Source organism: Bubalus kerabau, chromosome 20, assembly GCF_029407905.1.
Source record: "Bubalus kerabau isolate K-KA32 ecotype Philippines breed swamp buffalo chromosome 20, PCC_UOA_SB_1v2, whole genome shotgun sequence".
Taxonomy (NCBI): Eukaryota; Metazoa; Chordata; class Mammalia; order Artiodactyla; family Bovidae; genus Bubalus; species Bubalus kerabau.
Genome location: NC_073643.1, coordinates 18,105,633 through 18,123,117, shown reverse-complemented (window position 1 = coordinate 18,123,117; position 17,485 = coordinate 18,105,633). Strand labels below are relative to the sequence as shown.

General features: G+C 41.0%; 1 protein-coding gene across 3 annotated transcripts; it reads right to left on the bottom strand.

The window, feature by feature from the left end:
* Positions 1–726: 726 nt before the first annotated feature.
* Positions 727–15,842, bottom strand: ZNF660 (zinc finger protein 660). Of its 3 annotated transcripts, none has more exons than XM_055556977.1 (4): positions 15,640–15,842; positions 14,450–14,586; positions 13,425–13,540; positions 727–5,617 (listed from the first exon to the last, which is right to left on the bottom strand). In XM_055556977.1, exon 4 carries the CDS (start codon positions 5,438–5,440, stop codon positions 4,460–4,462), a length of 981 nt encoding a protein of 326 aa, XP_055412952.1. In that variant the 5' UTR covers positions 5,441–5,617; positions 13,425–13,540; positions 14,450–14,586; positions 15,640–15,842; the 3' UTR covers positions 727–4,459. The 3 variants fall into 3 exon arrangements, with proteins under 3 accessions (XP_055412952.1, XP_055412953.1, XP_055412954.1); XM_055556978.1 differs by having other exon boundaries at positions 15,647–15,842; XM_055556979.1 differs by lacking the exon at positions 15,640–15,842 and adding an exon at positions 15,041–15,090.
* Positions 15,843–17,485: the final 1,643 nt, after the last annotated feature.

Genomic DNA, 17,485 nt, shown 5'->3' with positions numbered 1-17,485 from the left:
CAAGTTCTCCAGCGAAATAACAGAAGAGGACATTTTGGGTTTTTTTTGGCCACACAGCATGTGTAATTTTAGTTCCCCCACCAGGGATTGAATCTGCATCCCTTGCATTGGAAGTGTGGAGTCTTAACCATTGGACTGCCAGGGAAATCCCAGAAGGACAATTTCTAATGGCTAGAGCTCTAATTTTGTAGAGTTGGCCTTCTATATCTGTGGGTTCTGCATCATGTATTTAACCCAATACAGGTAAAAAATATTAAAAATGAAAAAACTTCAGAAAGTTCCAAAAAGCAAATCTTGAATTTGCCATACTGGCAACTATTTATAGGCATTATTTTCATTGCATTTACAACTATATACAAAGCATTTACATTGTATTACATTTTATAAGTAATCTAAAGATGATTTAAAGTATACTGGAGGATGTGCATAGGTTATATGTAATAGTTTGTCATTTTATAGAAGAGACTTGAGTATCCTTTGATTTTGGTATGGTGGTGGGGGTCCTGGACCCAATTCCCTGCAGTTACTGAGGAACAACTCTATTAAGAGTATGAAAAAAAAAAAAAAAGAGTATGAAAATAACAAGCTTCATGTTGTGTTTGAATCTGAAACAAGCCAGAATCACATCTTCATTCCAAAAACATCTGCTTAAAGAAAAGCAAATTGAGCTGTTTTCTTCCCAATCTGAATAAAGGAAGGAAGCAAAAGAAAAAAAATTTAGTGATATTTATAAAAAGGAAATAACAACAGATATTTATTGGAGGAATTATAACCATTTTTAGCAAAAGTGTTATGACTCCAGTTTTATAACATCAGAGGTGAAGATAGACAGTCTAGTTTCTAAAAACAACCTAACAATATGAACATACTATTTTATTTATATTGAATGGAAAAACATTTAAAAAGCAATTCTGTCACTCAGGATACAGAGCTGAAAATGAAATATAGTCTTATGGGATTCATGGTCATGAAAATGCTCAGTTACTATTTAAAGCTCTTTTTGGTTTAAATTTTCTTCTGAGTTCCTACTAAGATCTAATATAGTACACACCATCAATGAAAAATATCTCTAAATCTAGGGAGACATTCACCTCTCTATGCAAGATTCTTTGTCTTTCAGATTTCCCTTTAATCAAGGCTACATAACATTTTAACTTCACACTTTTTCTCACAACTTAAAACAGATGTATATATTTCTAGTCCACACCAAAGCAATTCTACATACAGGGTATCTGTGGTCAAAAAATACTGACTTCATATTCCTTGGGAATATTCAGAGTAGTAAAAACAAGTGAGTAAATGTGAGTGCACAGGAAACCAGCAGATGACAGAAACAGAGATGGACAATACACAGTAGTTTAGTGACACACATTTCAAGAGAGTTGGGGTTTTGACAGAATAGAGAAGAAATGGCGTACAGAGAGGTAAATGGGTTGGGGGAGACAAAAACTAGCAATTGAGGAACTGCAGAGGAAGCACTGCTGTTAGGGAACAACCAGGCTTCCATTATAACACGAAGTTGGAAAAAAACATTTAAACAGACAGAACTTGAATTTCAGAGTGTATCATAAAAGGGCTTGAAAGAATGGTAAGAACTGCAAAATTAAATGTTGACTGAAACAGGCAGCTGGTAGTCTTAAAAAACTTCTGCAGAAAGGTGAGCCGGTCAGTTCAAACTACATTGCAGAATGGGTATATTAAAGAGTATAGAGCGTACTTATTAACATTTACTCCTGCAGCTTAAGACAGGTATCAGCCCAGAAGATTAGAAGCTACTGAGGGCCTCCTCCTGGGCCCATTATCTTGGCTTGCCTGGGTAAGAAATGTCAATTTATTCAGACCTCTGGCTTCCTTTCTGCTGCTACTGCTGCTGCTAAGTCGCTTCAGTTGTGTCCGACTCTGTGAGACCCCATAGATGGAAGCCAACCAGACACCCCCATCCCTGGGATTCTCCAGGCAAGAGTACTGAAGTGGGTTGCCATTTCCTCCTCCAATGCATGAAAGTGAAAAGTGAAAGTGAAGTCGCTCAGCTGTGTCCAACTCTTAGCGACCCCATGGACTGCAGCCTACCAGATTCCGCTGCCCATGGGATTTTCCAGGCAAGAGTACTGGAGTGGGGTGCCATTGCCTTCTCCGACTTCCTTCCTAGAAGATACTTACTCTTGGAGACCACAGAGTTTTCTAAGATGAAAAAGAAAGGCTATTTGAAGAAAGAATTTCAGACACTATGACACAGTAGTGGAAAAATGTTTTGCTCAGCAGTATCAGAAGCATCAAAAACTCTGCTCAGCAATAATAAATGCTTAAAAAATACCAACAGGCACACAGGAATTTAGTTGCCTGTTTTCTTATAAAGCAGTTTTAGCAGGGCCAGGAGACATTAGTCATGGGAGTTTCCATATAGGTAATCAGCAGCTGAGAATGGCTGGCATGACAAAAGGCATAAAATATTAATTACACCCTCCCTGTAGAATTTTGAAAAGAACACATGACTAGGGAAAAATGATGCAAGTCCCTTCCTGCTACAGTTCTGTCTAGCCACAGTCACAAGTGAGTGACGTTCCCTTGTGTCCACCCAGACTCTTGGGGAAGTGCCTACCCAAGGGTGACCAATGATACAACAGTCCTACCCCCTGAACACAGCAACAGAGCCTAGAAACCATGCTTTAAATAACTATGCAAAGAGGGACTATCATAGCACAAAATTATATATAAGCCATTAACCTATCAAACAAAATAGGACAAAAACTAAACAATCTCTTTCCACCCAAATACATGCTTCATACCATCCACTTCTTTTTAGCATCTTCCTTATGAAACCATGATCAACCTATAATTGTCCACATATCATCAACCACCTTTCATAGAAGTGGCTACTCAGGAGAATCCCAACTTCTCGGTCTCCCACTCACAGAACCATCATGATGGGCAGAGGCACTTTGGTAAAACACAGAAAGCATGGACTTGAAAGTCTGATCTGAGTTCAAATTCTGGTTTAAACCACTTATTAGCCAGTCACCTAGCCTCACTTGAGACTCCATTTTCTTCTACAAATGGGATATCAAATCCGCAGTAGTTCCTGAAACAATGTATCACTACATGCAGAAGACAAATGGTGTCAGGCTTAGGCATTCATTGTATACAAAGGAGGAGGAACCACTGAGTTAAGAATGGGGCAATTCTAAGGTTTCCCAGATTCTGAGCTGTCTTAAAAGTTTAAAATACTTACTGAAAACAGATTAAGGCCTTCTCACAGGGCTGAACATAAAGGCTGGTCACACATTTATAGGCATTATCTCATTTAATCCTCACAACAATCTGGTGAGGTAGGTAGTTACTCCCATTTTACAGATAAACCTACAGCTCAGAGCACTTAAGGGACTTGTCCAAAACTGGCAAGCTAGTGCATAATAGATCTGGAATTAGAACTTATATATCTCTGACCCAAAACTCTGCAATTTTAGCTACTAAAGTCTATGAAACATGTGAAGGTAGTATTCCTCTTGTGTTAGATTATGCTGACTCTCTTTAAAGGTTATGAAACTGCAATTGTTCCAATTTCATAAAGGGGTATTTTTATCTGGTTCTGTAGACATATATTGAAAAGATGGAGCCTAGATGGTTCTTTATTCTCTCTGGATCCTTCTACAGCAGTGGGAGAGAATATAGTAAATTTTTACTGTTTTCTTTTAACCTAAAAGTGATTAAGAAAGTGGATTAGGTATTTTGTTGACTGTAAAGTCAGTTTATCTTAAAACTGCAAAAGCCAACAACTGGTATTTATGATATAGTACACAGGAAACAGGCTCTAAAAGGAAGTGACTTGCTGAGGGTTCCCCTTCTACTAAGGTCAGTATTAGGGTGCAGTCCTAGGACTTTAGAGTCTGTAACTTTCATAACACTGTTGAATGAAAATGGGTATGTGCTCATTGCATTTAAAATACGCTACGTTTTTGCCCTGAATATAAAAGTGGTACATTCTCACTGTAGAAAATCTAAAAAGCATAGAAAAGTATAAAGAAGAAAATAGAAATTACCTATAATCCTATTACCCAAAGATAATCATTGTTAATATTTTGGCTTGGTATTATTTCATTTCCATTTATTCCTTTGCATAAATTTTTTAAAATTTTGTATATTTCATTGTTTTTCTCTTTCATTTATCTTTCATTTTATTCAAATCATTTCTTCCATGGCACTAAATATTTAAAAAATTTTTACAATGGATGCAAAGCCATCTTATGGATAGACCATCATTCACTTAAACCCAATTCTGTCGAAAATTTAGTTTTCTTCCTCCAGTTTTACATGATGCTGGCATGAATACCCCCTTCTGTTAATCTATGTTTACTTCTGATTACTTTCCCTGTGTGGATTCTTAAAGAATTAAGGTTGATAATACTGAAAAACTGCTTTTCCCAAAAGCAGCAATTAGCTCCACTTTGTAACAATATGTTATTTATGACATTTCTTTCTCCTCATTATGCTTTCTCTGATGTTGAATAAGCTGTGAGCTGTAACGATAGGCCTTCCCACACTCACTGCACTTATAAGGTTTCTCCTTCGTGTGGGTTCTCAAATGTAGAATCACTTGTGAAGTCTGCCTGAAGGTTTTTCCACACTCATTACATTTATAGGGTTTCTCTCCAGTGTGAACTCTCTGATGATCAATAAGATTTCGATTAGAAGTAAAAGCTTTCCCACACTCATTACATTTGTAGGGTTTCTCTCTACGATGAAGTCGCTGATGTTCATTAAGGGTCTTCTTTAAGATGAAAGCTTTTCCACACTCATCACATTCATAAGGCTTCTCACCAGTGTGAATTCTCTGATGGTCCATAATCTTTGTATTAGAAACACATGTTTTCCCACACTCCTTACACTTGTAAACTTTTTTTCCTTTGTGCATTCTCTGATGTTGAGTAAGGTTTGAACTACGGCTAAAGGCTTTTCCACATTCAATACAGGTGTAAGGCTTCTCACCAGTGTGAACTCTGTGATGTGAAATCAGGCCAGAACTCCGACTAAAGGCTTTCCCACACTCCTTACATTCATAGGTTTTCTCCCCACTGTGGATTCCCTGGTGCCGAATAAGGTGGGACTTACCACTGAAAGATTTCCCACATTCGCTGCACGTGTAAGGCTTCAATCCTGTGTGGATTCTCCGATGAACAACCAAGTTGGAGCTATGACTAAAGGCTTTTCCACACTCCTTACACTTATAGGGTTTCTCTCCTGTGTGGATTCGTTCATGTACTGTGAGGTTTGCACTCTGACTAAAGGCTTTCCCACACTCAGTACACACATACTGTCTCTTTGCAGCCTGAATTCTCTCATTTATTGTAGGGCCATCTTTTTCAGATTCTTGGTCACTCACTTCTGTGAGTGTTTTATTGTCTTGAACTGTCTTCTGTTTGAAGTTTCTTGTCTTTCTCCTCATTTTCTCTTGCTTGGAGCATCTCAGTGGCCCCTCAAGTCTTTTCTTTCCCTTCAAAAGTGCTTTCAAAATTTTGACTTCCTTGGCAATACCTCTGTGGTGCTCTCTTGAAACTTGAGGCTTTGATTTTTCAGGAATGATATTTTGGAATCAATACTTCCTCAGTCCTCATTTCACCACCTGAAAGAAGAAACAGAATTTGCACATGTCACCTGCTCTCTATGCTAAAGGAAGGAGAACTATCCAAGGATAACAAGATGTGGTGGACCACAGGATCTCACATGGAAAAGTAAGGCTGGGAAGACTGATCAAAAAGATGAGAAAAATGAGGTTAGACATAGAGGCTAAGGTAAAGGCAAGGAAATTTATGGAAAGAGGAAGCTTATGGAAAGCGAGGGACTGACAGGAGCCCAACAGGTGCAGTATTAGAATGAATAATGAGTAATATAAAACCCACCCTGGTTTCTTCCTATTTTATGATCTGCTCCCAGAATCGGAGCCATCTAACTCAATATGATGTGATCACTCATCTAGAGCCAGACATCCTGGAATGTGAAGTCAAGTGGGCCTTAGAAAGCATCACTATGAACAAAGCTAGTGGAGGTGATGGAATTCCAGTTGAGCTATTTCAAATCCTGAAAGATGAGGCTGTGAAAGTGCTGCACTCAATATGCTAGCAAGTTTGGAAAACTCAGCAGTGGCCACAGGACTGGAAAAGGTCAGTTTTCATTCCAATCCCAAAGAAAGGCAATGCCAAAGAATGCTCAAACTACCGCACAATTGCACTCATCTCACACGCTAGTAAAGTAATGCTCAAAATTCTCCAAGCCAGGCTTCAGCAATATGTGAACCATGAACTTCCAGATGTTCAAGCTGGTTTTAGAAAAGGCAGAGGAACCAGAGATCAAATTGCCAACATCCGCTGGATCATGGAAAAAGCAAGAGAGTTCCAGAAAAACATCTATTTCTGCTTTATTGACTATGCCAAAGCCTTTGACTGTGTGGATCACAATAAACTGTGGAAAATTCTGAAAGAGATGGGAATACCAGACCACCTGACCTGCCTCTTGAGAAACCTGTATGCAGGTCAGGAAGCAACAGTTAGAACTGGACATGGAACAACAGACTGGTTCCAAATAGGAAAAGGAGTACGTCAAGGCTGTATATTGTCCCCCTGTTTATTTAACTTATATGCAGAGTACATCATGAGAAATGCTGGGCTGGAAGAAACCCAAGCTAGAATCAAGATTGCCGGGAGAAATATCAATAACCTCAGATATGCAGATGACACCACCCTTATGGCAGAAAGTGAAGAGGCACTAAAAAGCCTCTTGATGAAAGTGAAAGAAGAGAGTGAAAAAGTTGGCTTAAAGCTCAACAATCAGAAAACTAAGATCATGGCATCTGGTCCCATCACTTCATGGGAAATAGATGGGGAAACAGTGGAAACAGTGTCAGACTTTATTTTTTTGGGCTCCAAAATCACTGCAGATGGTGACTGTAGCCATGAAATAAGAATTGATGCTTTTGAACTGTGGTGTTGGAGAAGACTCGTGAGAGTCGCTTGGACTGCAAGGAGATCCAACCAGTCCATTCTAAAGGAGATCAGTCCTGGGTGTTCATTGGAAGGACTGATGCTGAACCTGAAACTCCAATACTTTGGCCACCCATGCGAAGAGTTGACTCATTGGAAAAGACCCTGATGCTGGGAGGGATTGGGGGCAGGAGGAGAAGGGGATGACAGAGGATGAGATGGCTGGATGGCATCACTGACTCGATGGACATGAGTTTGAATGAACTCCGGGAGTTGATGATGGACAGGGAGGCCTGGCATGCTGTGATTCATGGGGTCGCAGAGTTGGACATGACTGAGAGACCGAACTGAACTAAACTGAACTCATAATATGTTCCCTAGAAAAAAATGTACTGAAAGATCTTTAGTTCAGTAGGTCAAATGTGTAATCTTCAGATCAATTTGGCATTTAGTTCATGCTGACCTATTCCCCTAGCACCAGTGATATGGTGGCTGGAACAAAATAGGTGCTCAAAAATTGTTTCATAAAATAGTAATGAGGATTCCGTCTTAGAGTGTGACTAAGATTTCATTTTTTGCTCTAGTATAGGTACTAGGTCCCTGTCTATATCCCTTTTCTTAAGCTCTGTTGTGATAGGGATAACACTTTTCTTCCAATATTGAAGTCTAGTCACATCATAGCCTACTGTGCAGGGGCTGGTCTGTAACTGGATCCAGGTACATTGTGCAAGTTCAGTCTGTCTGTTTTTTACCAGTCAGAGTTTACGTGGTGAACCTGAGAGGCTAAACTTGGGAACAGGGTTAATTAAAGCATAGAGGGGGAAACTCTGATAGGACCTTGCATGGCACAATGGTAAACTATCTAAAGATGGCAAGAGAGGGACTTCTCTGGCAGTCTAGTGGTTAAGACTCCACAATGCCAACATAGGGGGCATGGGTTTGATCCCTAGTCAGGGAACTAAGATCCCACACGTAAGCCTCCCTCCCCAACCAGCTAAAAAAAAAAAAAAAAGCAAGAGGGTGAGAGCGGAGGACAGCACAACCGAAAGGGGATTATAGCATGAAACCAATGTCAAGAGAAGCAGGAATTTCCCAACTGGTTTGTCGTCAAACTCTGAACATACAAGTAACTGTGTGTGTGTGTGTGTGTGTGTGTGTATGTTAGTCACTCAGTCGTGTCTGACTCTTTGCAACCCCATGAACCCGTCAGGCTCCTCTATCCATGGAATTCTCCCAGCAAGAATATTGGAGTGGGTTGCCATTTCTTTCTCCAGGGAATCTTCCCAACCCAGGGATTGAACCCAGGTGTCTGGAATTGCAGGCAGATGCTTTACTGTCTGAGTTACTAGGGAAACCAATGTATAGATAACTCTACTGCTGCTGCTGCTAAGTCACTTCAGTCGTGTCTGACTCTGTGCGACCCCATAGACGGCAGCTCACCAGGCTCCCCAGTCCCTGGGATTCTCCAGGCAAGAACACTGGAGTGGGTTGCTATTTCCTTCTCCAATGCATGAAAGTGAAAAGTGAAAGTGAAGTTGCTCAGTTGTGTTAGACTCTTAGTTACCCCATGGACTGCAGCCTACCAGGCTCCTCCATCCACAGAATTTCCCAGGCAAGAGTATTGGAGTGGGGTGCCAATGCCTTCTCTGATAGATAACGCTAGTAGACCTCAAATCTAGAGAAGGTTGAGTCATAAGAGAAAATTGAAAGATGACTCCATGATACTAACACATCACTAATTCTCCTTTTACTATATTCCTTCTCAGACTTGTCCATATTCATAATGACAGTTGTAAATATACAATAAGTACAATTTTGCATTCTACTTCTTCTACTTAGTTTTTTATAAGTATTTTTCATATTGCTATTAACTCCTTTGTGGCTCAGATGATAAAGAATCTGCCCACAGTGCAGGACCCGGGTTTGATCCCTGGGTCGGGAAGATCCCCTGGAGAAGGGAATGGCTACCCACTTCACTACTGTCCATGAGAATTCCATGGACAGAGGAGTCTAGCAGGCTACAATCCATGGGGTCACAAAAAATTGGACACGACTGACTAACACTTTCACTTCCACTTCAGTATCATTTTTTGACTACATAATGCACCACCAATTAAACTCATTACAATTTACCTATAATTTTGCTAGTATCAGACGTTTCTGTTGTTCCCTGAGGTTTAACTACTATCAATAATGCTATCATGATCACTCTAGACACATAAAGTTTTCTTCTCATTGAAATATATTCCTAGGATAAAACTTTCATAAGTGAGTTACTGGGTTGGAAGGAATGACATTGTTTTGCAGTACTGCCTACTGATTTTAAAAAAAATTGACTGGGTGCTTCACTGGGAGTTCAGTGCTTAAAACTTTGCCTTCCACTGAAGGCAAAGTTAAGAGCCCACATACCTTGCAGACAAAAACCCAAAATATAAAACAGAAGCAATATTGTTACAAATTCAATAAAGACTTAAAAGTCTGACTAATTTTTATTATCTTATAGCTTTGTGATAAACAGAGTCAGGCTCTCTGCAGGAGGGACATAGCCAATGGTGAGTGCTCAAGGCCAGCAAGAAAATAAATGTGAAGGCTGGAGTTCACATCTCAGAAGTGTATTGGTGCCACTGATATGATACACAGGCACATGTACACAGACTTGTGCCCAAGACAAGAAGGGCAGGCACAGAAAATGGTAGGAGACGAGGATACTTGGCAGGAGCCTGAGCATACTCACACCTAGCTGCTTACACCCTCCTAATCAAACAGGAGTCAGTAGGTGGAGGAAGCCAATGAGAAGTAGTCAGGGGACTGCAGAGCCAAATAGGACAGCTAGTGAAGCTACCTCCAGAGTTCTGAGAAAGTTGTTGGCTTCTTTTCCATTTTTAATCTTCTCTGAAACTTTCTCTTTTCTTCATACATTTCTTAAACTAGTAATTATTGAACACTCTACCATGTACATATCTCTGTTCTGGATCTCACACAGAGCAATTTTTAAAAAACACCGTTGCAGAAAAGTGAAACTGTTTGTATGAATGAATGGATGGATGACTAGGTAGATATGTTTATGTATTTGCTCTTATGAAGGCCTCCCATTTTGCTGGCAAATTGTCCTCTGCTAAACTGTATTACTGTTTAATTATTTTCCTTTCTACAATATTATTTATGAAAAGTTAGGAAATGACTTTAGAGGAATGGAGCTTCCCTGATAGCTCAGTTGGTAAAGAACCCGCCTGCAATGCAGGAGATCCTGGTTCAATTCCTGGGTCAAAAAGATCCACCAGAGAAGGGATAGGCTACCCACTCCACTATTCTTGGGCTTCCCTTGTGGCTCAGCTGGTAAGGAACCCACCTGCAATGCGGGAGACCTGGGTTCAATCCCTGGGTTGTGAAGATCCCCTGGATAAGGAAAAGGCTTCCTACTCCAGTATTCTGGTCTGGAGAATTCCATGGACTGTATAGTAGATGGGGTCGCAAAGAGTTGGACACAACTAAGTGACTTTCACTTAAAGGAACAGATTTTCATAATTACTAGAATAAAGTAATTTAGAAATTCAGAATAAGACAGTGCCTTGAAGCCAGCCCCTGGGCACCCCACTTCTAGGCATGGCTGATCCAATGCTTCCCAGTTAGCTAGTGCAGTATCTATTTTATCCTTAAAGGCTATTATGCAAATATGTCTTGCAGCCTTCCAGAAAGGTGTGGACAGGAAAAACATTAATAGCTAGGTATTTACACAACTCCATATTGAATGCAAAAAAAAAAAAAGGACTGGTACACACTGACTGTATCCCTCCAAAATGCATATGTACAATCCCAAGCCCCCAATGTGACTATATTTGGAGATGTGACTTCTAAGGGAATAATTAAGACTAAAGCATGTTATAAGGGTGGAGCCCTGATCCAATAGGATTAATGTGTCCATACAAGAAGCCTTACCACTTGCACTTGCACTCCTGCCCACTCCCTACCACATGCACAAACCGAGGGAAGCCATGTGAGCACACAACAAGAAGTTAGCCATCTACAAGCCAGGAAAAGAGTCCTCATCAGAAACCAAAAACAGTCAAGTCACCTTGATCTTGGACTTCTATCCTCCAGAACTGTGAGAAGACAAATGTCTAATGCTTAAGCCACCCAGTCTGTGGAATTTTGCTATGGCTGCCCAAGAAGACTAATACAAGCATGCAATATCATACCTACATTTAAGGAACTTACAATGGCATAATGGTAATACACTAATAGAACAAATTACAAGTTTACAATGTACCCAATCAGGACATGAAGGGGGCTAGGAGATGGAGTGAATACTTGGGCTTGGGATGCTTGGGGAAGGGTGTTTTAAAAAGGCAGAAATGGGACAACGCTGGTGGTACAGTGATTAAGAATCTGCACTTCCATTGCAGAGGGTATAGGTTTGATCCCTGGTCAGGGAACTAATATCCCATATGCCACACAGCACAGCCAAAATAAATAAATAAATAATAAAGTTTAAAAAGAAAGGCAGAACTTTGGCTGAACCTGAGGATAAGCAAGAACTGTTTTCTCAAAAGGAATGTGGCACAAGGTTGATGTACTGAAAATAATTGGGTAGTGACACTATCCCATAACTTCATGAAGGCAGGGATTTTTGTCCATTTTGTTCTTTATCATATTCCAAGCACAGTCCCAGGCAAATACTAAGCACTCGAAATTTCTGTTGCTCTTGAATGAACAAATGAAGGAATGAAACAATCAAGTTGCCTGAAGTGATATCAGCCAGAACATTGAAATTTCAGGGCAAAACATCTGGATACAATCTGACAATCAATGGGAAAAAAGTTCTAAACTGAAGAGTGAAATCTACCCTTAGCTTCCTTTCTATTTTCTACATTCTTTTTTCTACCTTGCTATTCTCCTCTCTTGTTACTTTCCATCTCATTCTCACTTATCAAGAATATAGTTTTTCAAGCAATGCCATTCATTTCCCCTAGTCCCAGACCTCCCTCCACCCCCAGCACATTCATGTTTCTCTGTTTTATGAAGTGAAAAACAGAAGAAAGAGGCAGTGGGGTATCCCATGAGAAGTAAATTGAGTAAATTAAAAAGAAAGACTCCAAAACTTGCCACCTAGAAGTAGGGTAATCATACACCCTAGTTTCCCCAGAACAGTCCTGGTTTATACCTTATATTACAGCATCATTATTCTTTATTTTTTTATATTATAAATTTTTACACATCATTATTAATAGTTCCCCCATTCATTTACAAAAGCATCCCAATTTAGACAATAAATTTTATATCACCCTATCCAAAAGTGAAATTAGGAAAGAAATGCTTTAGGAAGATTAGCCCAGATGGATTAGAGTAGAAACAAATAATGGAGGAAGGGAAATGAGTTGGGAATTTAGGGATGCAGTATGGGTGACTATGAGAGGGCCTGCCACTTTCTCGGTGCTGACTGAATGTTTGCTAAATGGATACACAGATGTCTGAGATAGCAAGACCCTGGTCCAGAATAATGACAGGAGAGAAAATAAGTCCAGCTATTTTCAGAAAAGCATATGCATATATCAGACTGAATATAGAGGATGACTAAAGAAAAGAATTCTAGATCATCAGATCCAGATCTGAATATTGAGAATGATAATATCACTAAGAAAGATGGGAAGGACTTTCCTGGCAGTCCACTGGTGAAGATTTCGCCTTTCAATGTAGGAGGTGTGGATTATAACTCTGGTCAGGGAGCTAAGATCCCAAATGTTTGGGGGCTAAAAACCAGAACATAAACAACGGAAGAAATATTGTAACAAACTCAATAAAGACTTTTAAAACAGTCCAAGCCAAAAAAAAGAAAAAGAAAAAAAAAGATGAAAATGTGGGGAAACACTTTAGGCAAGAGGAAGAATATGTTAGGAATACAAACTTAAGAATAAGATACAGAGGACAGAGGAAGTGGTGAGAATATATAAACTTGCTAAAATAGAGGTTTTGGTTAAAGGGCAGGGAGAGAGAAAGAAATGTACAAGGACGTGCAATAAGGAAGCTCAGGGTGGTTCTGGAAGATCTGAGGAGAAAGCAAGACTTTTCAGTAGAGCAGGGAGCACTAGTTCAAGGAGAGTTTGATCAAAAGAAAACCTAACTATTTTTTCTCTGCCCAAATAGATGGGAAATTTGCTCAGAAATTCTGGAAGAATTCCTTGATAGTATGGAGATGAGGTGTTGGCTAAAGGAGGACAAGGGACAGATAAGGCGATAAGGACAGGACATCACTAGGGGTATCCAGGCAACTGGGCACAAAACTACAACCTCAGGCAACCAGCAAGTGGAATAGGACCAAAGAGGCCCCACAGGTCTCTGACCCACAATGCCTGAGTCTGACGGATGAGTGTCTTAATCTCAGCAGTACCATTCATTTTAGGCTGTGAGGAACTCACAAAGAGCAGAGTTCTATTCCGAGAGAGACAGAGATTTTACCTAGAGAGGCTGCGTTCCTCTAATATACAAGGATCATCAGCCTTTCAGGTCCTTTTGAGTCACACGGTCTTTGGTTACTGATTAGCTTCAGTGGAGTGATGAATAAGAGGCAATATCTGAAAATAAATAAATTCAAGAGAAGCAGATGAGTGAAATGTAAAAATTTCAAGGAAAAAAAAAAAACTAGAAGGAAATACCTTGATCTCAGGGAGAGAAAGGCCTAGGCCTTACGCATAAAACAAAGGCTGAAAAAAAGCTAATAGATTTGACCATATAAAAATTTCTGCACTTAAAAAAATGCCATAATATATCTGTAATATCAGGTTGCCTTATACTGTAATTCCTTGTGTGTATGTCTGTATCCTTCCTCTTCACATGTACACTTTAAGCTCTAAGCCTCCAGAGAACAGGGCCCATGATATTCATATGTGTATCCCACACAGTTCCTGGCACAGAGGGCTCAATAAATGTTTGATTCGAAATATTCAATAAGTTCAGGATGCTAGCCAATTTAATCTGGGTGTACAATGGTGAGAAGTGCACCTTCTACACACGACCACCTCCATCCCTCCTCCACCAGTTCATCCCTTTGGTACTTCATATTGTCTAAACACCACGACAATATTGACATTCTTGGCAGTTCTGTCTCAACAGGGCCATCCAAGGGCTTAAATTCCCTAAAAGACTGACTTAGTGTAACTGTTCAGAGATTCTCAGAATGTCAGAGTTGGGAGGAACCTTGCAGACCACCTAGTCTCATAAAAATTTTGAGATGGGGAAACTGGAACTTAGAGGAGAGCTAAGACTCAAGTTAAAGTCTCCTGACACCCAAATTGGAGTTGCACTACATCACTACATTTGGGATGGGAGGCTCCCATCCCCAAATTTTACTCCTCAGGATCTAGAGGGCCTCCTCTCACTTCTGTTTTTCTTCAGAAATGCTCCCTTTCAGCCCTGGTCCCCACATTTTCTGGCAGGTAGGATTCCCATCCCCAAACTAATTAATATCACAATAAAGATCTCACCTGCCGAAGAGAAGAAAATGGCTCACTTTCACACCTGTGTACAGTAGCCTCACTCCAAAGGATCTCTGCCCAGCACAGATCTTGCCTCATCTCTTCTTTGGGTTTGGTGAAAAAGTTCCTAGTGGGGTCTTGGATCACTGTAAACATATAGAAATGACTGAGTATTCTAAGATCTTAATTGCAAGCAGACACTCAGGGCAATGTCCCATCCCTGGGTCACTTCCCTCCCTACTGAACTGCGAGCAGTAAGGATGATCATTCCCATTTTAAAGATGAGGAAATGAAGTTCCCAGAGATTGAATGACTTGCTGAAAGCTGTATGTATAGTAAGAGATTAAGTTTTCTGTGTCCGAAGGAAATCCTCATTCTATCATACCACAGCCGCTCCTTTTCAACTGTTCTGCTGATAGCATAAGTCTCCATATTCTCCTCTGAAAAATGCACTTGAACAGAGAAATTCTCTGAAATCCAACTTTCCAACAAAAGTTTGCAGAAAAGAGATGAGGGAAACTTTGCTAAGTGTCTTTAAAGACGGGAAGAAATAAGGCTAAAGCTAGATGGGATGCTAGAAGGAGAATTTTTTATGATTACCTATCTCTCCGGATTGATAGGACTCAAAGATGGTTTTGTCTTTCCTCCTTCAGATTCCCACACCGTGCGTCTAACCGTTAAAGATTGTTCCATTTCTTCCATACCAGAATATAGTTTTGCCTTGTACACAACTGTAATCCCCGGATCTAATACACTACTAGTTGGTGCTAAGTATTTGTTGAATGAATGAAAGAATAAGTAACCTTGGGCAAGACTCTGCCCTCCTCTCTGGGTCCGTTTTCTCCCAAGGAACACATCAGGGATTATACTGGTGATCTGAATCAAATACGTAGTGTTGGGGAGGCCTTTGGAGCCTGGGCGGGACTCAGACCGCTTTTACCAGGTTGGTCCCATGGCTAGCAGCGGGGATGATACAGTTCAGTCACTACTGTCAGCCCAGTCCGAAGTGAGCACAGTGGGAGAAGACTCAAAGACAAAGGGCCAGCTCCGAACGAGGGGAGAGGGGCCCCACAACGACCCCTTGAACTGCCGCGCCTCAGTCTCTGCAGCTGGCAGCGGTGAGGGAGGCCTGGCCCCGGGCCTGTGTGCCCCTCCCGCTCCCAGAACCGGCCCAAACCCCACACCGGGCCGCCACATACCCCTCACCAAAAGCGCCCGACCCACGTCTCGGAACAAAGCGGAGAAGGAACTACGTCACTGACTCTCCATTAACTCCCACCCTAAACCTCCGGTCTTTCTAGGCATCGGGAGGTTTCTGCACCTCTGTGCCCCGGAGGCTGGAGTCCTCCAGACCCCTGGCCAGCTCACTCACTGATCTGTGGGAGCTCTGGCCCCGCCTCTAGCCCAGTTTTATCCTATCATTGGTTGGCAGGGCGAAAGGGCGGAGAGATCAGCCAATACGCGGAGAGCCCTAGAAGAGATGGAGCCTGAGGAAGGGACTTGGTTAGGGCGGGAAGAGGGACCAATCAACTGGGCTGTCAGGCTGCCTTTCTCGAAGTGAGTCTCCCTTAAGTCATAGCCCGAGCTCCGGATGCTGAGCAGAAGTCATCTTTTCCACACATCCCTCTCCTTTCAGCCTCAAAGCTATCGTGTACCCGCAGCATGTAATAGTGTTGAGTGCGTATTATATCATTGTTCTAGTCTCCGCAGATACTGTAGTGAAGAAAATGAACTTGCTGCCCCATGAAGCTTAACTTGAAGTCAGAGAAGACAATAAATACATAGAACATAGTAGTGAGTCAGGAGAAAGAAACGGAAAGAGAGAGAAGGGGATAGGTGGCAGTGGGACTATGAAAGGGAAGGCAGAGACAGGAAGTGATCAGTTAAGGCACGTGGCTACCCTGATAGATGAAACATCAGGAATCACAGGCCTTAAAAAAGGAGACGGTGCACATTTTGGGCCATAAGGGCTTTGGATATCACAAATAACACAGGAGGGTTTGGGGACTGAAAAGTAACATGATCTGAACCTTTTCTTCCCTCTTGCCACATGTTCAAAGGTTTATTAGCTATTAGCTATGAAAGCAACCAAGAAACCTGTTTCCTTAAGTTCTGTGTTTCACTCCGTAACATAACGCTTTAAAAGTTTGCTCTGGCTGCTCTGTTGAGAACAGTCTAAGGGTGGACAAGAGTAGTAGAGAGATGAAGAAGCTACTAAAGTATTCCAGATGAGAAATGATGGTGGCTTAGACTAGCTTAGAAGTGATGGAAGTGATAAGAAGATATATATTTTTTGAACACATGTCCAACATGATTTGCTAATGAATTGGATGTTGGTTAAGGATGACTCCATGGTTATTGATCTGAGCAACTAAAATAAGATTGTTCTCTAGAAATAGACTGTAAGAGGAACATGTTTAGGGAGAGGGATAAAATTATAGTATGGCCTAAATTGTGTTCCCTGCAAATCTGTGTGTTGAAGTCCTCCTAAATCCCAGGACTTCACAATGAGATTTTATTTAGAGACAGAGCCTTTAAACTGGTAATAAAGGTTAAGAGAGCTCACTGGGGGCACATCCTACTTCAATGCCACTGTGTAAGAGGAAATTAGGACATGAACTAAATGTAAAGATAGGAGACACCCATCTATAAGGCCAGGAGAGAGGCTTGAGAAGAAATCAACTCTGCTGACACCTTGATCTCAAACTTTCTACTCCTTAACTGAAAAATCACATTTCTGTTGGTTAAGCTACCCAGTCTGTGGTACTTCACTATGGCAGTCCAAGCAGACTAATACACCTGACTTCCTTGAGAAGCAATATACTTAGTGATGACCCACTCATGAGTCGAGGGAAAAGGGTGTTCCAGAATCTGGAGATTCAGACCAGGTGGCTTGTTGAAGATGGCTTTGCCCTTGATATTAATTATGGGCCAGGACATTATAACTTCTTGTATGGTGTAGGGAGGTGGAGCATATCTTTAGCTCTGCCCCAGTATAAGATATTTCTAACTCTTATTTTATATACAGTATTGCTCAGAGGCCCC

What these genes read in the sequence shown, in the direction of transcription:
- ZNF660 (XM_055556977.1), bottom strand. Translation starts at nt 5,440, where the DNA reads ATGAGGAGAAAGACAAGAAACTTCAAACAGAAGACAGTTCAAGACAAT.